Here is a 27,476-nt window from a genome sequence, read left to right on the forward strand (position 1 = left end):
TAATTTGTAACAAAATATATTTGTAAACAATAAAAGTGTTATAGAAAATACACAAAAGTGCTCGTCTCTTTGAGTGCTATAACATAACTAAAGAAAAAAACTAAACTCTGTACCTACAGCATAGACCACATGATCGAAAAAAACCCTTTAAAATTCACAAATATGTTGGTACCACTGATTTCGCATCGTTTTCGATCATACAATCCCGGCAGTGTCTTAACAATAATACACAGTGCAGTCTTCTATTTTACCGACACATCAAAAAAAGTACACTTATTAAAAGCACCAGGGAGGTTTTGATGGTACTTCCCCCATTCTCTGAGAAATGATTGGTTTTGTCCATCATCCACCGAAAGCCTTTGGTCAGATTCTGCCGCTTGAGTTCTTGTCCCACGTGGATTCTTATCTTATCGTTGTACTGATTGAGCCAACGAATCTAAAAAACTGAGTTAGTACCTGGTGCTACACCTCCAAGGCTTCACCTGGTGGACCGAAAGAAGACTCAAATCAATTAGTTTCGGCTCGTACGGTACCAAAGTAACGACTTTGAACCCAAGCAAGGTACCGCCGTGGCGAGTACTCAACCACCTCTTCTCTATAACTTCCATGACGTTTTCCAAGCGGACGCCAAAGTCGCTCTCTCGGTAGTACCCAGGTTCTAAAAATAGTGCGATTATTAGAGGTTTTAAGTTTTATTGGGTGGTACCATTGGAGAGGAAGTACCCGGCTTTCAACACTTCGTTCTCAGGCAACGTGGGCGGATTGTTGAAGTACAGAGAAATGGGAGCTGCTTCAGATTATTACCACACTTAAGTCTCGTTAGTTTTACCTTCGTGGACGCTGGAGAAGGCGCCGATTCCATGACCGGTACCATGGTCATAATCCAAACCGACCTCCCAGAGTGGTGCCCGCGCCAACACGTCAATCGCTGCAGTGTTAAGATCTGCAGGGAAAGTCAAAGAAGCGAGTTGAATCTGACCGATTAGAACTCGCGTGTAGGCTTCTTTGTGCTCCTTGGATGGAGTGCCAAAGTGAAGAGTTCTTGTAACATCGGTGGTACCATCTACAACCAACTCTTAGTAAAAACCTGAGGGGGTTTGGTACTACCTAAGTATTGTCCTCCGGAATCCAACACCAACGTGCTATCATCTGCAATCTTCACGTTGGTACTGTTCGTGGGGACGTAATGGGGCAGAGCCCCATTAGCCCCATAAGCCGCAATGGTCGGAAAACTGTTCCCTAAGCTGTAAATCTGCTCGTACCGAAACTGGTCGATGATCTTCACCACGTCCAACTCTGTAAAAGTCGTACCATCTTTGAACTACGCGGAGATGAGGAGGGTTGGAGTTTGGGACTTTACCATTTGATCAAAGTACGCGAAGAACTCGCACATGGCGGCGGCGTCTCGCACGTGAGCTCTTTGCATTCCCTGGATCTCCGTTGGATTCTTCCTCGCTTTGAGAAGGATAATCGGCGACTGCTTAAACAACCGCTTGCTTGGAGGGATGCAATTGGTGATGTTGCGACTCGCGCCCAAGCTGAAGAGACCCTTTTCGGCCGGAATGAGAATCCTCGAATACGTCTGCGAGTGCGACGCCAAATCCGGACAGATGTTCTCATAGTTGGAGATCCTAGAAAGACTGTTAGTTTAAGAAGTTAGGTACCACTCTCTTACTCCACGACTTGGTTGGAGTCCTCGAAGTACTTGAAGATGTTGTGCTCCACCAGCTGGTTCTGGTTCACGTAGAACCGCAGCCGGTCCAAATCCAAGAGGACGTAGCTCCGCACGAAGGGACTCGAAGGAAGATCCCGCCCTCGGATGTTCAATAACCAGGCGATTTCGTCCAGAGCTGTGATCACCATAGCGTCCGCCTTGGCTCTCTTCATAAGTCTCCTCACATGACTAAGCTTCGTGGGGAAGTTCCTCCCGGAGTACTTCTCGTGGAGGACGAAGGCGTTCTTGTTCCTCCTCGGTTCGCGGCCGTGAGTCCACAAGACGTCGATTAAGTTAGTCTGGATTTCAACCAACTTCCATTTGATTGTGGAGAGTTCGCGTGATAACTGCTCCCATCGTGATTGAGATAGTAACTTGGGGTCGGCGCCCATCACCCCGCCTTCCGGAGCGTCTTCATGCAACCACTCGGTGATGTTCGGAACAAAGTGGTAAACCTCCCGCATGAGCTTCCATCCGCAATCAATTTGATTGTCGGCCTGGAGGTGGTAGCGCCCATCAGTCCACAACACCGCTGATGGTTTCCTGGTGGTGCGGTTGGTGGTGATGACGGCGTCACCATAGCTGCCGCTGAAGCCCGAGATGTACTGAAGACGCTTGTCGTACTCTTCCACGAATTCGCTCTGGCGAAGACAGAAGATAGAATGAAACGTGGAGAAGTAAGGATGGATCTTACCTGGTGCTCGTCTTGAGAAGGGACCAGATAGGCGTCTAGAGGCCTCTGGTCGCGCGTCACGGTGGTGTTGAGCATCAACCCGCGCAGCTCCTCCACTCTGTCTCTCGTGAAGACTCTGTTGGACGGCTGGACGGCGTTGCCGAACTTCGGACACGCTTTCCGGAATTCTCCAGTTCGGCGGAGCTCCTGCAGGTCCGTGGCGGCGAGCGAACAGACACAACCTGCAGAACGAAACGTTTAAAAATGAAGTCTCTGCGCGCCGCGCCGCCTCTTCACGCTCTGGTTCAATACCACGCATTTCCACGTCCCAGCGGTTGTTTACATTACACCTCTTCCAACCCATGCATTCCTGGTTGGTTGTTGACGTCAGTTCGAGCCTGTGTCGCCCCTCTAAAAACCCATTGACCCCGCCACTAGGTCAATAAACGCCCCGACTGTAAACACCCCCAACCCTCCGACTTTCCTACGACCCTAATCCTCAATTTCAACTTGTGACTCGCATCAGGGCCAACAGACTTCTTTTATTGATTCCCTCCACCCCTAAACAGCTGTGCGAGCAAGCCGAGGGTATTGATTTCGGCGGCTAGACACGCGGTGGTTTTTCCCCTTTCATCCCTTAGTAGGGTTAAAAGGGCCATTGCATTCGAGAACACTTTTTCGGGTTTATAGCGCCCTGTTAGCACATTGACGTCAAGTCTATTGTTTCCACTCCCACGCATTTTCAACCCTTTATAACCTGCCCTAAAATGCAACAATTGTGACAATGGGGGATGAGGGTTCTTATTGGGGAGAGTTACGTAACGGGAAGAGTCTTGAGACTTTTTAAGGGATCATGCCGCCCTGGTAGGGAAAGATATTTGAATTTCTTACGTGACACTAAAAAAATCCTGTACATTTCCACGCCGAGAAAATTTCTCTTTCACTTCTCAATTTGTTAATTTGATTCGAATAAATTTAACCAACATTAACATTAGATTCGAGTTTGACTAATTATTTGAATAAACTTAATTTAATTAGAATACTTGAATCAACAAATAATAACAAATAGATTTGCATAAAACAGAACATTTGATGAATAAATTTAATCGAATTGAACTGTTTTTAATTAAACTGAATTAATTTGAACTAAATATTTGAATAATCAAATCAAAAGTGAAGTAAATTTGAATAAATTTATGCGATAAGATAAACTTTTTAGACTGTTTCATAGCTTGGAGCAGTGCGATTAAATTCAAATTAATTAAATGTTGGTTTAGGCTAAATTTAAATAAATACGCAAATGATGAAATCTAATTAAATATCTAATTAAATAAATTTTTGTTAAATATGTAAAGTTCAAACAAAGTCAGACTAAAATAAAGTAAATTTAACAAAAATTTTCCAAATTAGATTAAATTTGATTAAATATCAATGATTTTGTTTCACTAGAGAGTGTTTGACTATATATTTGAATAAATTTAATTAAACACGAGTAATTAAAAAAAATTTAAATTAAAATAAAGCAAAAATGTATAATTTCAACTGTATTTTAATCAAGCAAGCTACATTTGAATAAATTTTATCAATTAAGATTATTATTCGAATAAATATTTGATTAAATTTAAATAGTTTTAAATCTTACTAATTTGGGATCAACTCAGACTAAAGTGAAGTGAATTTGAATAAATTTATCCGATCTGAAAAACTTTTTTGATTTTTTTAGCCTAGAAGTAGTGCAACTAAATTTAATTTAAATAAAAATTAGTTTAGGTTAAAATAAACTAAATACGCAATTGATTAATTCTGATTAAATATCTAACAAAAGTAAAGTAAATTTAACTAAACTTTTCTAAACTTGATTTAATATCTATGATTTGGTTTCATTTGAGTTTGACTCAATATTTGAATAAATTTAAGTAAACTGAGGTAATTGGAACTTTTTCAAAATAAAATAAACCGAAAATATATAAATTTAACCATATATTTCATTCAAGCGAGCTACATTTGTATAAAATTTAACGATTAACGTTAATATTAGAATAAATATTTGAATAAATTTGAATAATAATAAATATCTCTAAGCTGGGACCAACTCAAACTAAAGTCAAGCAATGTTGAATAAATTTAACTGATCTGATAAACTTTTAAAATCTTTTCATAGCTAGAAACAGTACGAATAAATTAATTTAATTAAAAAGTGGTTTAGGCTAAATTGAATTAAACACGCCAAATAATAATTTTGATTAAATATTTAACTAAAGTAAAGAATATATTTAACTAAACTTTTCTAAATTCGAGAATATATTAATGATTTTGTTGTATTAGAATTTGACTAAATATCTGAATAAATTTAATTAAACTCGGGTAATTGAAACTTTCTCAAATTAAAATAAAACACAAGTACATTAATTTAACTATATCAATCAAAGCGAGTAGCATTTAATTAAATTTCTTATTAAGATTAATATTTGAATAAATTTTTGATTAATTTAGACTAAATAGAATTATTATTAAATTAGAATTGAACTAAATCTGATTAAACTGAGCTGCATTTGATTAAATTTTATCGAGTTTATTGTAAATATTTGAATAAATGAATTGTATTAGACTAAAATAAATGATAATTACACAAACAAAACTAAATTTGGTTAAATTTAGGCTAAATTAGACCCAGCCAACAAGCCCCGACAAATAAATATCAACTTTGGTTAAATCGGTGATAAAATAAGCCCGAGCTGGCCGCCATCGCGCCACGCTCGAACTCGCGCACACCTTCCGTCGCGGTCTCACTCCAAGAAGGCCCTCCGCGTCTTCACCTCCGCTCTCTTCTACATCCCTGGTACCTTGTTGACGTCATTTTCCAATAGCGCCTCCCACACGAACTCTTCCGACCCAGTTCAAGGCTTAAATAGGTCAACGTTCCGCAAGTCTTCTTCACCATCCACCAACTTCTACCTCCCTGCTAAGATGTTGACGTCATGTAGCCGCGATGGCTCTGATATCACCACAACAACCCTCTGTCATTAAAATTGGAAGTGTCAAAATGTTTGTGTCCGCGGCTCTCGACCTCAAAGTGCACACGATCAAAGATGGCAAAGTGGAGAGTTACGACGTCCAAAGTCCATCGTCTTCGAGGATTGTTAAAGTGTCCATTTGCAACGATAATAGCTACGTCGCGGTGCTGCGGGAGGACGGAAAACCGCAGATTTTCTCCACGAAAGACCCGGGGAATGTTAGGGTGATCCACACCATCAACGTTTCGAACGTCACGGCGCTCACCTTCAAGAACAACACGAAGAAGATCATCGCCTTGGGGACACTCAGTGGAGACGTCATCATGTACGACACGAAGTCAAGAACTGTTTCTAACATCCACACTAAAGTCACGGAGACGGTGAACGCGCTGGCCTTCACCAGCGACGACCACCAGCTCTGTGGAGTCGATGGCAACATGTTCTTCGTTTTTCCGGACATCAACACCAACAGCCATCTGAAGAGGTACAAGCAGCTCTCGGACTACACGTTGTTGAAGTGCCACCCGTTCATCCAAAACCGCGCTGTCTTAGGCTGCAAGAACGGACACGTGGCGCTGTGGGACACCCAAACTGGTCAGGAGTTGGTTCATCTAGAACTCTTCACCGCCCCAGTAGCGGGGGCGTCCATGTCTTCCTGCGGGAACTTCCTCATCGCCGCGGCCACCGACGTCAAAATCTGCGGAATTGACCACGAAACCGGCACCTCCACGTTCCAATACACGTTAGATCAAGACAAACCGGTGGCGGCGTTGGACCTCAGCACCGACGACAAACTCCTGGTGGTGGGCTTCACCGACGGGTCTCTCAAAGTGTACGATATCAAAGAACAACTCCAGGAAGTCTTCACGGGGAAAATCCACACTTCTTGTATTAACATAATCGCGTTTGAAAACGGAGGAAAAGAAATCAATTCGCGCTTCTCGTCGATTTTGAAACTAGCATCCGAGCACGAGGTCAAAGAGAAAGAACCGCCGAAAACTAGTCCGCGGAGGAAGAAGATTTTTGAGCATAAAGACGACTCGCTGGAGAAGATGAAGAGGAGTGTGCTTAAAGTTATTAAGACTGAGATGGACTCTATGGAGACGCAGTTAAGCGAACACTGCGGGAAATTCCAGAAGTTCTTGGACAACGAGTTCGAGACCATCGATGGGATTATTAAGAAGAAATGGGACGTTTTTAATCTGGGGGATATGAATCAGATTATGAAGGCGATTTGCCCGGAAGACGCGAAGAGCAGCCACGAATGATGTACAGATTTGGCGCCGAAAATAAATTTATCCGAATTTGAGCGCAGTTTTATTCAAATCCGGCTAAATTTATCCTAATTAATTTGATTAATTTAGGGTAAATTCGCAGTCAAAGTCGTAATTGAGAGTGTTAATTAATTTGAGTTAACTAAGGGACGGGTAAATTTGACCTTGGGCGCGGGGCATAGTTAATAAACAAGTCTAAATTAGTAACCTTTCAAAATTTAGTCAAAATTAACATGTATTTTGAAAAGTTTTTGGCTCATCTTCAAAATAAAAAATTCCAAAATTTGTCTCTTTCGGTCAATAATTTTGAAATTTAGCACAATTAATAAACAGGTCTAATTTCGTAATCCCCTCAAATTTAGTTGAAATGGCGTTAAAATTGCCAAAGTTACAGTTTTTAATATGTATTTTCAAAAGTTTTTGGGTCATTCTTAAAATAAAAATTCTAAAATTTGTCTCTTCCGGTCTACAATTTTGAAATTGAACACAACTAAGAAGCAAGTTAAAATTAGTAACTTCCCCAAATTTAGTTAAAATGGCGTTGAAATTGGCAAAGTTACAGCTCTTAACATATTTTTTCAAAAGTTTTTAATTCATCCTTAAAATAAAAAAATTCTAAAATTTGTTTTTTTCGGTCTATATTTTTTAAATTTAGCACAATTAATAAACAGGTTTAATTTCGTAACCCCTCCAAATTTAGTTGAAATGGCGTTAAAATTTCCAAAGTTACAGCTCTTAATATGTATTTTCAAAAGTTTTTGGGTCATTCTTAAAATAAATATTCTAAAATTTGTCTCTTCCGGTCTATAATTTTGAAATTTGACACAACTAATAAGCAAGTTAAAATTAGTAAACTTTCCAAATTGAGTTAAAATGACGTTAAAATTGCCAAAGTTACAGGTCTTAACATGCTTTTTCAAAAGTTTTTCTCTCATCCTTCAAATAAAAAATTCCAAAATTTGTTTCTTCCGGTCTATAATTTTGAAATTTGACACAACTAATAAGTTAAACTCCCAAAATTTAGTTAAAATGGCGTTGAAATTACCAGAGTTACAGCCTTTTACATATTTTTTCAAAAGTTTTTCTCTCATCCTTAAAACAAAAAATTCCAAAATTTGTCTCTACCGGTCTATAATTTTGAAATTTGACACAACTAATAAGTCAAACTCCCCAAATTTAGATAAAATGGCGTTGAAATTACCAGAGTTACAGCCTTTTACATATTTTTTCAAAAGTTTTTGGTTCATTCTTAAAATAAAAAATTCCAAAATTTGTCTCTTCCGGTCTATAAATTTGAAATTTAACGCAACTAATAAGCAAATTAAAATTAGTAGCCTCCCCAAATTTAGTTAAAATGGGGTTGAAATTGCCAGAGTTACAGCTCTTTACATATTTTTTCAAAAGTTTTTGGCTCATCCTTTAAATAAAAATTTTTAAAATTTGTCTCTTTCGGTCTATAGTTTTGAAATTTAGCACAATTAATAAACAGGTCTAGTTTCGTAGCCTCCTCAAATTTAGTAGAAATGGGGTTAAAATTGCCAAAGTTACAGCTCTTAATATGTTTGTTCAAAATCCTTAAAAAAAAAAACAAAATTTGTCTCTTCCAATCTATACTTTAAAAATTTGGCACAATTAATAAGCAAGCCAAAATTAGTAACCTCCCCAAATTTAATTGCTTAGGCGTTAAAATTCATTTAAGCATTTATTGCATTTAAGTTGAAGTTCTTGGACATCGAGTTCGAAACCATCGATGGGATTATCAAGAAGAAATCGGGCGTTTTTAATTTGGGGGGATATGAATCAGATTATGAAGAAGAAGCAGCCACAAGTGATGTATAAATTTATCCGAATTGAGCGCAGTTTTATTCAGCGGTTAAATTTATCCTAATTATGCGCCTCGATTTTAGGGTAAATTCGCAGTCCAAATCGTAATTGAGAGCGTTTAATAATTTGAGTTAATTAAGCGAGAGGGAAATTTGACCTTGGGTTAAAACCGGAAGTTCCGGAAAAGTTGTAATGTCTCCCTTGTCCGTTGGGCGCTGCGCGCCCCGCGCCCCTTTACCCCCATTCCAGGCGTGGGAAACTGCTAGCACATGACGTCAACACCTGACCAGGATTCCATAAAAGCGAAGAGATTGCGAAGAACGTAATGGAATCACCCTTCGAACGATGGCACAGTGGCGACAACGAAGACCTCGGAGGCCCCTCCGGGATAAAATATAAGGATTGTCGAGCAGCAGGGCGACATGAAAAACAACAAGTTTGGGGGTATTTAGAGCCGTAGCGCCAACACCAACACACTCAAAATAAAGATGGTATTTACAGAACGAAGGAGCGGAAGAATGCCGCACGACCAAAACGCTTTTATTTTCATTCTGATTGATTTATCGTCGCATTTTCGCTGATTTTTTTCGGTTTGGGAAGAGGCAGTGGCGGAGATCTGAGATTAATTGTTGTGTGTAATGTAATTAGAGCGAAAAGAGTGTGATAAGGATGACAATGAGCGATTGTTGGTAAAATGGAAAAGTGGGCTTGGGGCGTGGGCGCCAAAAATGGAGATTTCAAATTATAGCCGCATTCTTCGGCGACGTGGCCAAAAACGACGCGTTTACTCACATGCACGGGGTGTCCCAAATTTCACAAACGAAGCCGTAAGTATTCTAAAGGGGCCCAATTCTATTTTCTTGCAGTTTTGTTGCTAAACAAGTAGTTTATTCTAAATGCAATAGAATTAACCTGGAATACTGTCTATAGTCGCGGCAAAATTATTTTGGATTATTTTATTAACATTGCCAAAGTTTTAGTGTAGTCTATGCATTACTGTCAGTTTGACGTGCAAATTTCAATCAATTCTGTCAAAAGTGAGAGTAATAATGAAATTTATAAAGGGTGCTCTACACGCCATGACAATCAAATGATTTTGACGTCCAAAACAATTTGGCTGCGGCTGTAGGGTATTTACCGATTTACACAGGAGCAAAAGCAAATTACAGTGGCGACCAAAAAAAAACTCTTAAACACATTATTTATTAAATTGCGCTGTGTGAAACAGGCTTTCGAGGTAGACACAATAATAATTATTGTAGGCTTAACAATGACATTAGTAAAACAAAAGAAAAATATGACATTGATGCATGCTTGATCTTGACAACTTATACACAAATTTTAAAATTTTCATCGTGTAATTTGTTCTTGTTGCAAATGTTGCTATGGCGTTGTTATGTGAATTAGATTTTCGGGTATAAAAGACGATCGTACACGCGATTTAAGATGCAAATGTTCTCGCAAAGTCACATATTTTAAAAATTTTATCGTGTAATTTGTTCCTGTTGCAAATGTTGCAATGACGGTGTTATGTGAATTAGGATTTGGGGTACAAAAGACGATCGTACACGCGATTTAAGTTGCAAATGTCCACCCAAAGTCACAAATTGTCAAATTTGTATCGTGTAATTTGTTCTTGTTGCAAATGTTACAATGGCGATGTGTGAATTAGGTTTTGAGGTACAAAACACGATCGTACACGCAATTTAGGTTGCAATTATCCCAAAGTCACAAATTTTTATCGTGTAATTTGTTCTTGTTGCAAATGTTGCAATGACAGTGTTGTGTGAATTAGGTTTCGGGTATAAAAAACAATTGTGCAAGTTCTGTCTATGCAATGTGTCAAAATTCAATTTGTTACCTTTTTTACATGATGCACAAAATGTCAAAACTGGCAAATGTCAAATTCTGGGGGAAAATAATGCCAAACTTCCCATCCTAAAATTACCAACGTTAAATTATCAAGATTCCAACCTTAAATAAAGAAATAACTTAAAGCGAACACTTGCAACCTTAACCGACTGTATTTTATTTTACTTTTGCATTTTATCAGCAATTATTTATAAAACACTTTTACATTGTAGGCACAACTTACCCATTGTAGGTTTATAATTTTCAAGTGCCTATTATGGGTAGTTATACCTAATAAGGTTCTATTAGTAGTTCAAAAGTTTAATTTTTGTCCTGAACAACCAATCACAAAGCCGCATTTTAAATTTCGCGCCTACAAAAATTTCTTTGAATCAGTTTTTGTTTTTGGATAAATTTAGTCCATCCGCAATTAGTTAAACTTAGTTTATTCTAAATACAGGTAAGTTAGCTTACATTTACTCAAATTTAATCTTTTTTTTTCGGACAAATTCAACCAGACGCTCTCACTTTACTTTAGTTTACATTAGCGCCTCTTATCACTTATCAGTCAGCAAACCCATCTGTCAAAAAAATGCAAATCGCAGCACCGACCGCGTCAACAGGAAGTTCGTCGCCTTATCACATTTTGTTGATCAACACGAAAATAGCCGCGTTTCCTCGTCCACCAGGTCAAAGTTCTTTAAAGCTTTACAGAGTGTTCCAAAAGGAGTGATTTCCTGTTAAAAATAAATTCCGTGTTTCTTCGCTTCCTCCGTGGCTCATACATCCCTGTCATTTTCCAATACTTGCAACTGTTGCCTCTGAACTTCCATTGGTTGGTATAGCAGCAGCGCCTTTTCGGCAACGATTTCCGATACCCTCTGACAGCGACCAATGGCGGGGCCCAAAATAAACCATTGCACTTTCCTAGCTTCCTGTTCCTTTCCAATATTTTCAACCGAATAGATGGCGTAGAACTGTCAAGGACCCAATCAATTCAGCGCAATGATTTCCGATTTCACCACGTAGGGAAAGACGTGGCTGCGTGGAGAAAACCTCCAGGAAGCCAGAATTTTTTTTAAATTTACGTGAAAAGAGAGTTTTTACACCAAAAGTCTGAATATATTTTTGTCAGAATTTACAATCTTCTGCGAAATTAGCCCCGGAAGCACCGGCACCCATTTACTCTCAATTTCCGCTTGAATTTTCTCCTCCTCGGCCCGTTCTTTCCTGACCACCACCGGCGCGTCAAATCTCGGATTTTCCGACTCAGCTTTGATTTTCACCCATTTCAGGCAACAACCCTCTGGAATCTTCCTCCTCCCCTCCAAATAATGCATTGTTCCAATGCTGAAAAAATTTAACTTCTCCACCACTTCTTCGTACTCTTTGCAACGGCAAATTTCCATTTTGCTGTCACTCCTGTCAATAAAAAACGAAAACTGCGCTACAGCCTTTGATGCATTTCCTCCTCTTATCCTCTATGCGTCCCTGTGAGCAGAATCCAGCGATGAGCTCCCACGCCTCCGCCGGTTTATGATAAGCTTAACCTCCATCTAACCCTCCCTTATGCTCTTCGTAATCCGTTCGATAAACCCGGCGGCGTCGCGACGCTGCCCGTTGCTGCGATCCTGCTAGGCGAGACGCCGTTCGCGTGAAAGCACCGCTGAAAAGCGACGCTTTCAGTTTTCACCGAAGACACCTGTTGAGCGACTGAAGTAAAAGATTGGAGAACACTTCGTCCCCGACAGTTTACAGATTTTTTTTTAAATGTAAACTTCGAGTTCTTCCTAGTCTAGAAATAAAAAATTCTAAAATTTGCAATTCGTGATCTAAAATTTTGAAATTTTGTACACTTAATAAACGTCTCCTAAGTAAAAGGTCCACAAAATTTGACAGCGTTGGGATTAAAATTGTTTAAATCTAATTGACGGAGGCAAACTATCGGGGACGAACTGTTCGCCGAAATAAAACGACAGTTTTGCTTGCAATTCGTCTTTATTTCATTTTTACAATTCCGCGAGCGTCGTCTTCTGTGCGTTAAGTCCTGCGGTGATCCTCGTCCCCAGTTCAACATCCACCAAATTGAAGTTCTTCACCGCTCGCTTTTGCAAGAACTCGGCGGCGTCCTTCAGGTTCCCAACCACGTTCTTCGCTAAACGGACTCTTTCGTCTTCCTTCAGGACGTGGAGGTAGAAGTTCCGCGCCTGGCCGTAGTTATCGTACTCTGAGCCTCCATTGTCGTACTTGGTGACTTCCCCGGAGGTGCTCCACTCCTGGGAGAGCTTCTGCGCGCGACGGCTCGACTCCGGACCCCCGAAACTGTTGGGGTGGTAGTTCGGCGCCCCTCCTTGGTTGTTGAGAGTCATGAATCCGTCCCTCGAGAAGTTTCTTTCGTGGAATGGAGCGTTCACCGGGAGTTGGAGGTAGTTGGTACCGAGACGGTACTTATGGGTGTCCATGTACGCGAAGAGACGTCCCTGGAGCATCCTGTCTGGCGACGGTCCGATTCCTGGGGGCATGTGAGCGGGGTCAAACGCCAGTTGCTCCACTTCCGCGAAGTAATTCCTTGCGTTTTTGGTGAGGTGGAGTTTACCCACGGGGATGAGGGGGTACTCGCTTTGCGGCCAGATCTTGGTGAGGTCGAACGGGTCGATTTTGCTGGAGGCGGCTTCTTCGGTGGTCATTATCTGGATGTGGAGGGACCACGAGGGGTAATCACCCCCGGCGATGGCGTTGTACAAATCGCGAAGGAGATAATTGGGGTCTTCTCCAGCGAGTTTTACTGCTTTGGCGGGGTCCAGGTTCTTCACCCCTTGGTCGGTTTTGTAATGAAACTTACAATAAAACGTGGTGTCGTGGTCGTTGGTGAGGGTGAAGGTGTGCGAACCAAAACCATGCATATGGCGGTAGCTCGCAGGAATCCCTTCAAAAAAACGTTTTATTTGAGGTACCACCGCCGTACCTTCTTACCCCGATCCGAGTACAAGATGAGGAGTTGATGCATGGTTTCCTGCCGCAGCGTCATCATATCCCAGAACATATCCCAGTCGGGTAAATGCGTCACGGGGTTCCTCTTCAAGATATGAATGAAACTCGGGAAGAGCGCCGCGTCCCGGATGAAAAAAATCGGAGTGTTGTTCCCGACCAAATCCCAAATCCCATCCTCTGTGTAAAACTTGACAGCGAACCCTCTGACGTCCCGGACGGTGTCAGCAGACCCCATCTCCCCAGTCACTTGCGAAAATCGCACAGCAATCGGCGTCTTCTTACCAACCGACGAAAAAACCTTCGCTGCAGAGTACTGAGTGATATCATGAGTGACCTCAAAGTACCCAAACGCAGAGGCTCCTTTGGCGTGGACGATCCGCTCAGGAATCCTCTCTCTGGTAAAATGCGAGAGTTCGTCCAAAAGGTACCAATCTTGCAGGAGTGTTGGACCTTTCTTACCAACAGTCAAAGACGCGTTCACGTTGGGGTTGGGAGTACCGAACGTGGTGGTGGCGGTTTGGTGGTGGCCATCCTTAAGAGAGAAGTTAACACCGGTGGATTCAACAAACTCACCCTCACTTTCTTGGCGTAGTTTGCCAACTGCTTGGCGGCGGGCTCGCGGGTGTCTTCCGACATTGTGAATGATGGACGAAGGACAATTTTTTTTTTTATAGGGTACTTTATCAGAGAGACAAACAAGTTGTTTGTGGAGGTTTGAGAGGAAACGTGTTGTTGCAAACGTGCTGCACGTGTCGTGATAAAGGTGAAGAGTTACTAATCCGCAGTGGACAAACTGCGCGCCAAAAGTTGCGGATGGGGAAAATTTTAATATTCTAGGGACTTTCACGCTCTAAAGTTTCTAAATTCGTAGCAATTTGGTGGTAGTTCTGACGGAAGCTAGCTAGCCAATGCGAAAACAGGTCGCCGCCATTTTGATTCAACTATAGAGCGGCAAATTCAAATTTCTTATAATTGATAATTAAAAATGTCAAGTTATAGTGTTTGTGCTTCAAGAGTTTCGCAGATCTTAGCTTAGCCTCATTTTTTCTGTAAACATTTTTTACGCGCCAAATTTGAAAAGCGCTGTGATAAAAAATGACAGTTGCTTGTGAAGCCATCTATTAAACAAAATTGACATGTATTCACTACAGTTATCGAAATTATTTGTTTATCTAACTTAATCCTGCTATAGTTCGTACAGTGAGAGGTTGAATGACAGAAAAATCACTTAATCTACGTGATAAAAAGTGTATTATAGGCGCGAAATTTAAAATAGCAACTTACTGTCAACCCAGTTAGCTTAAGAATTTAGTGCTTTTATTGTATTGTAGCATAATTTGCGGCCAACTTGTGTGTCAACTATCAAAATATCCCAATTTCTTACCGGATATGGCAGCTGCAACAGAAAAACTTAAAATTGAGGAAATTTCGCTCCTAGTTTGGAGAGTTTATCCCTAACTTTTGGCGAGCAGTGTGCTTCCGCACCAACAGCGGGTATCTCTTCTTGTGGTCTCCGAGTTCCGTCGCAACGTAAACAAGCAATTTAAAAAAAAATTAAAAAATTCGCTTCCTCCAAAAGGCGTTATAAAATGCCGTTTCCACTCTCCACCGCCAACAAAATGTCGTACCTCCAACCAGTGAAACTCCGCCAGCCCGCCTCCAACCAGCTCCTGGAGTTCGCGAAGAAAATCGAGGTAACCCGCCTTCATTTCCACCCTCCAAACTCTCAATTTCGTTCTTTTCAGCAGGATGAACGCGAATCCGCCACCACCAACTCTGGGAATCCCGTCTCCAACAAAGACGCCGCCCTCACCGTGGGAAAACACGGCCCCCACTTGTTCCAGGACTACGTCTTGATCGATGAACTCGCTCATTTCAGCAGGGAGCGCATTCCAGAGCGCGTGGTCCACGCAAAAGGAGCTGGGGCTTTCGGGTACTTCGAGGTGACGCACGACATCACGCAGTACTCGGCGGCGAAGGTGTTTTCTCACATCGGGAAGAAAACGCCGATCGCCGTGCGGTTCTCCCAAGTGGCTGGTGAAATGGGGTATCCAGACACCGTCCGGGACGTGCGCGGGTTCGCTTTGAAGTTCTACACGGAGGACGGGATCTGGGATTTGGTCGGGAATAACACGCCGATTTTTTTTATCCGGGACTCGATTTTATTCCCGAGTTTTATCCATGTTTTGAAGAGGAATCCCGTGACGCATTTGCGGGATTGGGAGATGTTCTGGGACATGGTGACGCTGCGGCCGGAGACGACGCACCAGGTGCTCATCTTCTTCTCCGATCGAGGTAAAAACTCTAATTCGACGTGGTGTTATTTTAACTCTTCCTGAAGGAATTCCAAGGACTTACCGGAATATGCATGGATATGGTTCGAACACCTTCGCCTTCGTCAACGAGTTCGGCTCCTTCTACTACTGCAAGTTCCACTACCTCACCGACCAAGGCATCCGCACCTTCGAAGACGCCACCGAGGCCACCCGCACCGCTGGCGAAGACCCCGATTATTACATCAGAGACCTCTACAACGCCATCGCCTCCGGAAACTTCCCAACTTACAGTTTCTATGTGCAGATAATGACGCCGGAGCAAGCGGCCGCCAGCTCCTACGACCCCTTCGACGTCACCAAGGTGTGGCTCCACGCCGAATACCCCCTCATCCCCGTCGGGAAGCTCGTCTTCAACAGAAACCCCAAGAACTACTTCGCCGAAGTCGAACAAATCGGTTTCGACGTGGCGCATCTCATCCCAGGGATAGAACCGTCTCCTGACAGGATGTTACAGGGCCGGCTCTTTAACTATGGGGACACCCATCGGTACAGATTGGGCGCGAATAATTTGCAACTTCCGGTGAATAGTCCGTTCAAATTCCATAATTTTAGTCGGGATGGCTACGGGACTCTTGATAGTCAAGGAGGAGCTCCCAACTACCATCCCAATAGCTTTGGAGGACCGGACTCGGATAAACGCGCCAGGGACCTCTCACCGATTCTTCCAGTGGTAGGGAACGCCTCCAGGTACGACCTCGTTGACCAGGACAACTACACTCAAGCGCGGTTGTTGTACCAGAGGGTGTTAAAACCGGACGAACGAGGAAGACTAATTAACAATATCGTGGACGCATTGAAGAACGCCTCCGAGTTTCTCCAAGAGCGAGCAGTGAAGAACTTCTCGAGTGTGGACGCCGACCTCGGGAGGAGAATCAAGGCCGGGATTCAACCCCCCATCCACGCAGACTTGTAGAAGACGACCCCCACGACCCCCCGGACACGATTAAATAACTTGAGCATGAAACTGTCTTTTATTGGAAAAATTCAACTCACCATAGATTCGACCAATTAGAGACTTTATTTTATCAAATCAACCAATCACAACAAACTTTTTCTGGAAATTTCAGTGAGAATTCAAGTCACCACAGATTCGCCCAATCAGAGACATTCATTTTTTCAAATCAACCAATCACAAATTTGAGTGAAATTTCCAGTGACAGTTACCACGTGATCTGTCAGTTGCTTGTCAGTTCGTTAAATTCTCAGGACGAATATAACTCGAGAGTTCTCTTGTTATATTACTTATGAAAATTTTTATTTTATAGAAAGCCGATTTTTTTTTATTTTTGAATTGAAATGTGTAACTTCGAAAGTTTTAATGCTAAAGTAATGAAATTCGAAGGAGATATTGCTATTGCCTCTGACGTACTAAATAACTGTGTTAAATTACAAAATTATAGAGCCAAAAAGACTGATTTTGGAGAAATTTTTATTTTAAAGCGAACTAAAAATTTTTGTGCTTTGAATTAAAAGGTGTAGCTCTGGTGCTTTTACGGCTAAATCAATGAAATTTGAAAGAGATATTGCCTCTGACATTCTAATTAACTCCACCAAATTTCAGAATTATAGAGCAAAAAAGACAAATTTGGGAAATTATTATTTTTGAGACAAACTAAAAATTTCCAAAATTGAGATTGAACGTTGTAATTCGGGTAGTTTTGACACTATAATGATGAAATTTGGTGAAGTTACCCCTTTAAACTTGGTTATGAATTGTTTAAAATGTCAAAATTTTAAAGCCATAAAAGCATTATATAAAAAATTTTATTTTATAGAGAGCCGGTTTTTTTTAATTTTTGAATTAAAACATGTAACTTTAAGAGTTTCAATGCTAAAGTAATGAAATTCAAAGGAGATATTGCCTCTGACGTACTAATTAACATTGTCAAATTACAAAATTATAGAGCTAAAGAGACAGATTTTGGAAATTTTATTTAAAAGCAAACTGAAAATTTGTGTGTGTTTTGAATTAAAAGCTGTAGCTCTGATGCTTTTACGGCTAAATCAATGAAATTTGAGGGAAATATTGCCTCTGACATTCTAATTAACTCCACCAAATTTCAGAATTATAGAGCAAAAAAGACAAATTTGGGAAATTATAATTTTTGAGACTTTTTGAAAATCTTGAAGACATGTAGAAGACGACCCCCACGACCCCCCGGACACGATTAAATAAACTTGAGCATGATGATGAAACGGTCTTTTTAATCCTGCGCCCCTACCAGTGCTCGGGTTCCTTCGAATTCTCTCCCGATTCCCAAACTTTCCCTCGATTCCTACGCCCCTGATTCCAAGAGGGTTTCCACGAAACGAACACCATCCTCCTGTGACTGGGAGACCTGCATGGCGTTATGAGAGCCTGGTGCTGGAGACGAAGAGCTTCTTAAACACTCCCACGCTGGTGTTAATTAGAAGAGCGAGTTCGAGGAGCCAATTAATGTTAGCATGCAGACGCGCGTCTGGTTTCTTTTTGCGGCGGTTTTATCGATCATCGTCACCTCCCATGTGTGGTGTGTCTAACTGGGCCACATATGAAAATCCACCGGCGCGAGTTTCTGATACCCTGTCACTCATATGGATTTGATTTCCAATAAATTCACGCATGAGTGAGTTCGGGAAAAAAAAAGTAGGGACGGATGGAAATGTGCGTTTTACTGCCGGAAACTCTTCGGTTCCTCGAGGGCTCATAAACGTTCATTTCTTACAACACAAGTCGGATTTTAACCGACTCTGAACTAGAAGAATAACTTTGAAATTTTCTTCTCTTCTTCGTACAATGTAAAGACAAATATTATTGACCTGGACGCGCGGTTTGCACCTGTTGAAGTCATAAGACGGTGAGCTGTGTGGAATGCGCGCACCTTTTTCGTTTTCTGGTGTCCTGGTATTTCGCGGGCCTCATTTTGCAATGTCTGCGATGTGGTAAGGTGGCGGTCACGGAAAAGTTCTGAGACGGCTTTAGAACTGCTGTCACACGAGCGGCTCTGCGGTTTCCGACCAGTTGGTAACACTGAATAATCGTCGAAATTCTTATAATTTTTTGCACGTTAACATAAGTTCAGTTGGACATTTTTTTGAAAATTTTGATATTGTCGCCACGAAATTTAATGTAAATTGAGATTGAACGTTGTAATTTGGGGAGTTCGGACGCTAGGGTGATGAAATTTGGGAAGGGTATCCATTTAAACTCGATTATAAAGTGTCGAAAAGTTTAAAATTCTAGTGTCAAAAAGAATGATTTTGCAAAATTTTATTTTTGAGCAAACTGAAATTTTTAGTTTTTGAATTAAAATGTGTAACTCTGCGAGTTTTAATGCTACAGCGATGAAATTAACGGAGCGTATTTCATTTGACGTATTAATTTACACTGTAAAATTACAGAATTATAGAGTCAAAAGGACATATTTTACAACATTTTATTTAAAGCGAATTGAAAATTATGTGTGTTTAGAATTAAAAAATGTAGTTCTGGCGGTTTTAGAGCTAAATCTATGAAATTTGCAGGAGATATTGGCTCTAATATTCTATTTTCAAAATTATAGAGCAAAAAAGACAATTTTGGGAAATTATAATTTGGGGCAAACTAAAAATTTCCAAAATTAACACTAAACGTTGTAATTATGGTAAATTTGGAGAAGTTACTCTTTAAACTAGATTATAAACTGTCTAAAATTTCAGAATTCTTGAGTCAAAAAGATTGATTTTGCAAATTTTAATTCAAAAGCGATCCAAAATTTTTGGTTTTTGAATTGAAACGTGTAATTCTGAGAGTTTTAATGCTGAAGCAACGAAATAGCACAAAGATATTGCCTCTGACGTACTTATTTACTGTGTCAAATTACAGAATTATAGAGCCAAAAATACAGATTTTGAAAATTTTTATTTGAATGCGAACTAAAAATTTTGTGTTTTAAATTAAAAGGAGTAGTTCTGGCGGTTTAAGGCTAAATAAATGAAATTTGAGAAAAGTATTGGCTATAACATCCTAAGTAACTCTACTAAGGTACAAAAATATTGAGCAAGAAAGACAATTTTGAGAAATTATTATTTTTGAGGCAAACTAAAAATTTCCAAAATTGAGGTTGAACGTTGTAATTCGAGTAGTTTTGACTCTGCGGTGATGAAATTTATAGCGAGGTTACTTTCTTAAACTTGGTTATACACTGCCTGTAATTTCAAAATTCTAGAGCCAAAAAGACAGATTCTGAAAATTTTGATTTTGAAGCAACCTAAAATTTTTGTATGTTTTGAATTAAAAGATAGCTCGGTGCTTTTAAGGCTAAATCAATGAAATTTGAAGAAGATACTGCCTCTGACGTTTGAATTAATTCTAGAAAATTTCAGAATTATAGAGCAAAAATTACAATTTTAGGAAATTATTATTTTTGAGGCAAACTAAAAATTTCCGAAACTGAGATTGATCGTTGTAATTTAGATAATTTTGACTCTACGGTAATGAAATTTGGGAAGGTTACTTTCTTAAACTCGGTTATAAACTGTCTGAAATTTCAAAATGCTAAAACTAAAAAGACAGATTTTGAAAATTTTTGTTTTAAAGGGCACTGAAATTTTTGTGTGTTTTGAAATAAAAGTTGTAATTCTGTGCTTTTACGGCTAAATAAATTTGAAAGAGATATTGCCTCTGGCATTCTAATTATATTTAGCAAATTTCTGAATTATAGAGCAAAAACGATAATTTTAAGAAATTATTATTTTTGAGACAAACTAAAATTTCCAAAACTGAGATTGAAGGTAGTTTTAACACTATGCTAATGAACTTTGGGGACGTTAACCCCTTTAACCTCGGTTATAAACTGTATGAAATTTCGAAATTCTAGAGTCAAAAAGTCAAAAAGAAAATTTTTATTTGAAATCGAACTAAAAAATGTGTATGTTTCAAATTAAAAGAAGTAGCTCTGGCGGTTTTTAGGTAAAATTAATGAAATTTGAGGAAAATATAGCCTTAGACTTTCTAATTAACGCCGCCAAATTTCAGAATTATAGAGTAAAAGCGACAATTTTGGGAAATTATTATTTTGAAGGAAACTAAAATTGGCAAAACTGAGATTGAAAGGGTAGTGGTGTCAAAATTTGGGCAGTATTTTGATAGTTTATAAATTCTTATTACATGGCCCAATTTGCAAAATTATAGAGCAAGAAAAACATTTTTATTTTTATTTATTTAGGAATAATTCAAAATTTTTGAATATTTCACACTCAAACGTCTAAATCCAACAATTGTCAGGCTATGACAATGAAATTTGAACAGATTATGCCCTCTGACTTGTTCTTTAGCTGCACCAAATTACAAATTTCTAGAGCAAAGGTGAAAAATTTCAGAAATTTTTGGTTTTGAAGGCGCTCCGAAATTCCCAAAGTTGTATAACTCTTGTAGTTTGAGTGCTACAGTGGTGAAATTTGGAGACGTTATTCACTATGCCCTCCTTCTTCAACGTGCCAAGTTTCAAAATTCTTGAGCTATCGTGAAAGGTGTTAAAAAATTTTGACCACAATTGCTAGTAGGCTCTGTAAGTCTCGTATTTTTCGAACTAGAGCGACGAAATTTGGGGAGGTTGCCACCCCCGCGTTTCTAATCATCTCTACCAAATTACAAAACTCCACAAACAAACGAACCGCGCGCATGGCCAGTACTACACTCCACTCCCAGCCCCAACATTGGTGCCATCCGCACCGCAAGAACCCGACTCCTACCCGGCCAGCAGAAAGCGCAGGAGTCCTCCACAACAAACGTTTTAAATGGGGGAATGTCAGCTGTCAACACCGTATGACTGACAGAACTTGCCGTAGGAGCGGGGTCCCCGTACCAGGACACCAGCAGCGAAGAAAAGTCTTCGAGAATCCCAACTGTTCCGTTAATTTATGCAAAAATTATCGGAAATTAAGCAGGAAACTTGACAAAAGATCAGAAGGTTACAGGCGGTTAAGAACACGACGAAGAGGGAGGGGATGCGATTAGGAGGACTGCCGGGTTGAAAGGAATTCCAAACATTTCGGTTGAAGTAAAGGGGTAAGACGATAGTGAATTCTACGTGGCAGGAGAGCAGAGAAATTGAAAGGTTTTGGAATGTTGCCACGGAGGTGACGCCACCGACGAATTTCTACCGCCGATTAAACCCACCAGAGACTCTTCTTCTTCGTATTTCACGCGCCATTCACTCATTTCCATCCCTAATTGTCAGACTTTAGAGATAATTGCAGAAAAATCGCTCCATTTCAAGACTGCTCCATCTTTTAACACCAACTGGAAGGTCGGAGGACTGAGCACGTGACGCGTGGATGTTGTGACTCTGTTATTAAGGTTGCAGAGTTTCCAAGAGGTCGAAGCACGCATGGAACATATCCAAGACACGCACCTCAGGGACTCCCTAATTAATCAAAAAAATCGAAGAGATTTGCTCGCCACAGAACGAAATCAATACACCGCAGCTGATGATGGCACTGTAAAATTTACGATTACGATGTTATGGTAATTAAATGTCTTCACTTCACACCGAACTCTTCGTTTTCCTTTCTATTTTTGAACTAACCCAGATTTGATCCAAAATCGATAAACTGCGAGGTGATGATCCGCAATCTTCACACTCAATCATAATTTTTGTTTACTGTCTTCGCCAGTTCCAAAAAAACAATAAATAAACAAATAGAACTGTTAGTTTAATACTGATAAAACAAGAAAATATTTGCACTTCCTTTGTGTTTATTTGCCGAACCATTGAACGGATCAAGGCCGAATACCGTCGCTTTATTATAATTTGACTATTGTCTATTTATATTCGCTGCCTCTTTTTTTTCTTTCGTAGTTTACAGGAATAAATTTAGGTCACTGTCATTCCCCTGTATAAATAAACGAGTGTTTCCAAAGTTGTGTTTTGTGGGGTATTTTTAGTTTATTCAAATAAATTCAGGAGCGAATTAAAAAAATGTTTTTGGGAGGTTGGGGCGACCTCAACAATTTATTATGGGAGTGGCGATGGGTGCAGCTGCAGTTAAAAGTGGATTAGTTGTTATTCTTTGGGGATTTCGAGCGGCGGTGATGATTATTGCTTTGTGGGGGCGGCATTGGTAGAAAATTTGATTGTTTAGACGGTTTTTTAATTTTTCAAAGGGGCAACTTTCAAGATTTTTTTCTCTGGTGGCTTCTAGGGTAATTGGGTTTTTCTTTAGGGTAATCAGAAGAGCGTTTAAAGCTCTACTAGTTTACACATTTTCATGAGAATTGTTCCATTAATTTAGAAAATACAGAGAGTTTTCGAAAGTAACACCATGCAATAGACTCGCTCTAAAGCGAAATATCAAGTTTTCGAAACTGCGACTTAAAAAATTTTTGCTAACTGGTTTATAAACGCGATTGAGTATTTGTTGCCGGAAATCGAAAAAGAACATCAAAATCAACGTTGGTAAAAATTTTCATTCGGATTTTTCTATTATTTACAAAATTACGAGACTTTTTCGCAATTTTGGACAAACCCATGGAAATTACTTTTTTCCAACTTTGGTCTTCGATATCTTGGAAAATTGCCGTCGTAAATGCAAAATAAAGACAGCCCTAGATTATGTCAACAATTCTCTATAAAATGGTGTCATTTAATCAAAATGGCGCCAGAGTTTAATTTATTTAGAACGACCCGGCGCCAACTATCAATTTTTCAAGGTTTCACTTTCAATATTTTTTCTTCGCTTATTTTTCACAGAGATTGAGTTTTTCCTAGTGGAAATTTAAAAAACGCTTCAAATTCTACGCGTGCAAAAATTTGCATTCAATTTTCTCCACTATTTTCAAAAATAAAGGAGTTTTTCGCAATTTTGAACAAAAAACGTTTTTTTTTTTCGATTTTGGTCTTCAATATCTTGGAAAATTGTAGTTGTAAAAAATAAACAAAGACAGCCTTGTATTCTGCTAACAATTTTCTATAAAATGGTGTAATTTTATCAAAATCGCCTAAGTTTAATTAATATGGAACGATCTAGAGCCAAATATCAATTTTTTAAGGATTCACTTTCAATATTTTTTCTTCGCTTATTTTTCACAGTGATTGAGTTTTTCCTAGTGGGAATCTAAAATACGCTTCATATTATACACGTGTAAAAATTTTCAATCATTTTCTCCACTATTTTCAAAAATATAGAAGTTTTTCGCCATTTTTAACAAATCGATGAAATTTTTTTTTCAACTTTTATTTTTAATATTTTGGAAAATTGTAGTCGCAAAAGAAAAACAAAAACATCTCTAAATTCTGTCAACAATTCTTTACAAAATGGTGTAATTTTATCAAAATGGCGCCTAAGTTTAAAGGCAAATATCAATTTTTCAAAGTACCACTTTCGATATTTTTTTCTCGCTTGTTTATCATGAGAATTTCAGTTGTTTTCGTTAAAAATGAAAAGATCTCCTCAAATTCTACACGTGCAAAAATTTTCGTCCAAATTTCTCCACTGTTTCACAAAATACGGGAGTTTTTCGACATTTTGGACAAATCGGTAGAAATTTTTTTTATTTTAACTTTGATCTTCGATATCTTGGAAAGTTGTAGTCGTAAGTGAAAAACAAAGACAGCTCTAGATTCTGCCAACAATTCTCTATAAAATGGTCTAATTTTATCAAAATGGCGCCTAAGTTTAATTAATTTAGAACGATCTAGAGCTAAATATCAATTTTTCAAGGGTCCACTTTCAATATTTTTTCTTCGCTTAATTTTTTTAGAAATTGAGTTTTTCTTAGTGAAAATCAAAAGAACGCTTAAAAATCTACACGTGCAAAAATTTTCATTAAATTTTACAAAAATACGAGAGTTTTTCGCAATTTTTGACAAATCCATGGAAATTACTTTTTTCAACTTTGGTCTTCGATATTTTGGAAAATTATAATCGCAAAAGAAAAGCTTTGGATTCTGCCAACAATTCCCTACAAAATGGTGTCATTTCATCAAAATGGCGCCTAAGTTTAATTAATTTAGAACGGTCCGGAGTCGAACATCAATTTATCAAGTTTCCATTTTCAATATTTTTTTCTCGCCTGTTTTTCCCAGATATTCAGTTGTTTTTCTTAAAAATCGAAAGATCTTGTTAAATTATACATGCACAAAAACTTTCATTCAAATTCCTCCATTATTTACAAAAATACTAAACTTTTTCGCAATTTTGAACAAAACGATACAAACATTTATTTTTCAATTTTGAGTTTCGATATCTTGAAAAATTGTGGTCACAAAAGAAAAACAAAAATAGCTCTGGATTCCCCTAACAATTCTCTATAAAATAAGGTGATTTAAACACGTCAGAGTCTCAGTTCAACGAAGCCAGAGCAATCTAGAGTCAAACGCAAATATTTTCGAGACTCAACTTTCAAGATTTTTTTCTCCGTTCGTTTTTAACAAAGTCGCGTTTTCCTTGGTGGGAAACGAAAGAGGAGATCAAAATCTACAAATCCACCGAGTTTGACCCAGCAGTTCCCAATATTTTGAGTGATGGAATTTGAATAGTGAAAGTCTTGCATAGAAGGTTTTTTTGACAGTCAAACATGGCTGTCTATGCGCAAATGTCACAATTGACAAGGCAGTGTTACCAACACATCTCAAATTCGGCCGCCGCTTGGCCTTAACCTTTCACAGCAGAAGAAAAAAGATCAAATTCCGACTTTCTCAAATTGCATTTATTACTACCACGAAAATTTATGCACGGCACGTTCGCCAATATTGTACAGAGTCCCAAAAATAGACCAAACATCTAATTTTAGACGTAAACGTGTTCAAAACCGGTGTAAAAAGCTCATAATTCCGCAGAAACCCACAAAATCCACACATCCTAATTACAACGTCACCGCCTAATTAACTAATTAATTAGTAATTACCGTCACTCAAATACTCACCAATCAAAACCAACACGACACTTCTCATTTTGCTTGTTTCACTCGACGAATTTCAATGTCCCGCATAATATTCGCGCTCGCGAGTTGCGTTCACGTTTCACTGTTATAAATACGCGCCTAATATTTGAGTATGATTGAGATGATGCACGCATGCGTCATTTGGGAGCGTCGCGGCGAGTAGGCGTCTGTCACAAACACTAAACATCTGACGGTGCGACGATTTATTGATCGCGGTTGGCAGCACTGTAGTCATGACAGAGCTACCAACGGAATGCAAAGTCCACAGCCCACGCGAACTTAACTAATGGTCACGATTTCATTAAAATGCAGAGCATTCACTTGTTTCTCAAGGTTTTTTCGTTAATCTGATTTTTCTGCAGTTGCATCTGGCGCGTGACCAAAGTTTGAACACAGAAATAAACGAAATTCGTCACGGCTGTTGTTGTAATTATTTTTTAGGCGGTCAAGTGGCCATTATTGGGAGGTTCTGGCTGCTGTTTTATTAATTATCTTCAAGTGTTTGCATTAAAAAATTGAAATAACACGCTGGAAATAAATAAACACGTCCATCTGGGGGCTAAAAATAAAGGGGTACTTACCTAGTTAGCGATTACGAAATTTTTATTTCCAGATGTGGGGCAGTTGGTAGGACTGGAACGATTGGCGGACAGTTCGTCCCCGGCAATTTGTCCCCAAACACTTTCATCCCCTGCAAATTTGTCCCTAAAAGCTTTGTTTTCATGCGCAGTATTAATAATAATAAGAGCCTCAATAAAAATGTAATCCGTTTTTCGTAATTTATAAATTTGCATAGGGAGTGGCAACATCTGTTGTTGAAATTTGGTACTTTTAATGACAAAACCATGACTAGTAACACTTCGAAATTCCATTGCTTTATGGCTACAACTAGTAGAATTAGAGGTCTAAATGTAAAATTTTAAAAAAATTGTAAATTTTAAAAGTAAAAATTTCTAGAATTTGACAACGTTGCCCTATAATTTTGAAATTATTTTTGAGTTTACCAATTACATCATAAATAGTAAATTCCTAAATTTCCATTGTTATGGCTCTAAAACTTCTAGAGTTAGAGGTCTAAATTTAAAAAAAATGAAATTTTTCGATACACTGACGAAAAAATTTCTAAAATTTGACGCAATTGTACTAGAATATTGAAATTTGGTTCTTTTAATGATTAGACTATAACTGGTAACACTTTCAAATTCCATTGCTTTACGAACAAAACTACTAGAATTAGAGGTCTAAATGTAAAATTTTGAAAACTTTTTGGGTGTTCTTCTGAGAGTAAATAAACATTTTTAAAATTTGACATTGTTGCTCTATAAATTTTAATAATTTTACACTTAATAATCTTTTCATTGGTGATAATTTTCCCGAATTTTATTGTTCTGGTGCTAAAACTACTAGTTTGAAATCCAAAAAAAATCGAAAAAAAATTGTTTGTTTTAAAATGAAAATTTCTAAAATTTGATGCCATTGCACTAGAATTTTAAAATTTGTTTTTTAAATAATTGAACCATGACTGGTAACACTTTCAAAATACATTTCTCTACAGCCAAAAATTCTAGAATTAAAAGTTTAAATAAAAATTTTTTGTGGATTTAAAAAATTTTAAAAATTTGACATTGTTGCTCTATAAATTCGAAATTTTCTGCGATTAACAATCTTCACATGAGTAATAATTTGTCCAAATTTTATTGATCTAGTGCTAAAATTACTAACATAAGAAATCCAAATTGAAAAATTAGAAAAAATGTTCGGTTTAAAATAAAACTTTCTGAAATTCGGCAATGTTGCTCTATAATTTTAAAACTATTTGTGCTTGGCAATCACATCATGAAAAGTAACTTCCAAAAATTTCATTGTTCTAGCTGTAAAACTAGAGTTAGAGGTCT

The 27,476-nt window shown here is 38.7% G+C and overlaps 4 protein-coding genes across 5 annotated transcripts; 2 read left to right on the forward strand and 2 right to left on the reverse strand.

The window, feature by feature from the left end:
- LOC148175869 (xaa-Pro aminopeptidase ApepP-like) lies at positions 1-25,829 on the reverse strand. The gene is made up of 9 exons (XM_088034630.1): positions 25,564-25,829; positions 2,409-2,629; positions 1,676-2,355; positions 1,361-1,631; positions 1,108-1,321; positions 830-1,063; positions 707-787; positions 483-658; positions 1-436 (listed from the first exon to the last, which is right to left on the reverse strand). The coding sequence occupies exons 1-9, from the start codon at positions 25,589-25,591 to the stop codon at positions 248-250; spliced, it is 2,094 nt and encodes a 697-aa protein (XP_087890756.1). The 5' UTR covers positions 25,592-25,829; the 3' UTR covers positions 1-247.
- On the forward strand, positions 5,431-6,709 carry LOC148175870 (protein NEDD1-like). Its single transcript, XM_088034228.1, has one exon. The coding sequence runs from the start codon at positions 5,431-5,433 to the stop codon at positions 6,667-6,669; it is 1,239 nt and encodes a 412-aa protein (XP_087890354.1). The 3' UTR covers positions 6,670-6,709.
- LOC148175871 (catalase-like) lies at positions 12,330-14,027 on the reverse strand. Its single transcript, XM_088033870.1, has 3 exons — positions 13,921-14,027; positions 13,324-13,873; positions 12,330-13,276 (listed from the first exon to the last, which is right to left on the reverse strand). Exons 1-3 carry the CDS (start codon positions 13,975-13,977, stop codon positions 12,360-12,362), a joined length of 1,524 nt encoding a protein of 507 aa, XP_087889996.1. The 5' UTR covers positions 13,978-14,027; the 3' UTR covers positions 12,330-12,359.
- Positions 14,925-16,641, forward strand: LOC148175872 (catalase-like). 2 transcript variants are annotated; one of them, XM_088033867.1, is made up of 3 exons: positions 14,925-15,035; positions 15,087-15,636; positions 15,683-16,641. In XM_088033867.1, the coding sequence occupies exons 1-3, from the start codon at positions 14,931-14,933 to the stop codon at positions 16,588-16,590; spliced, it is 1,563 nt and encodes a 520-aa protein (XP_087889993.1). In that variant the 5' UTR covers positions 14,925-14,930; the 3' UTR covers positions 16,591-16,641. The 2 variants fall into 2 exon arrangements, with proteins under 2 accessions (XP_087889993.1, XP_087889995.1); XM_088033869.1 differs by having other exon boundaries at positions 15,090-15,636.
- Positions 25,830-27,476: the final 1,647 nt, after the last annotated feature.

The sequence above is a fragment of the Gnatocerus cornutus genome, chromosome 4, assembly GCF_029298725.1.
Source record: "Gnatocerus cornutus isolate USDA-ARS CGAHR chromosome 4, icGnaCorn1.1, whole genome shotgun sequence".
NCBI lineage: Eukaryota > Metazoa > Arthropoda > Insecta > Coleoptera > Tenebrionidae > Gnatocerus > Gnatocerus cornutus.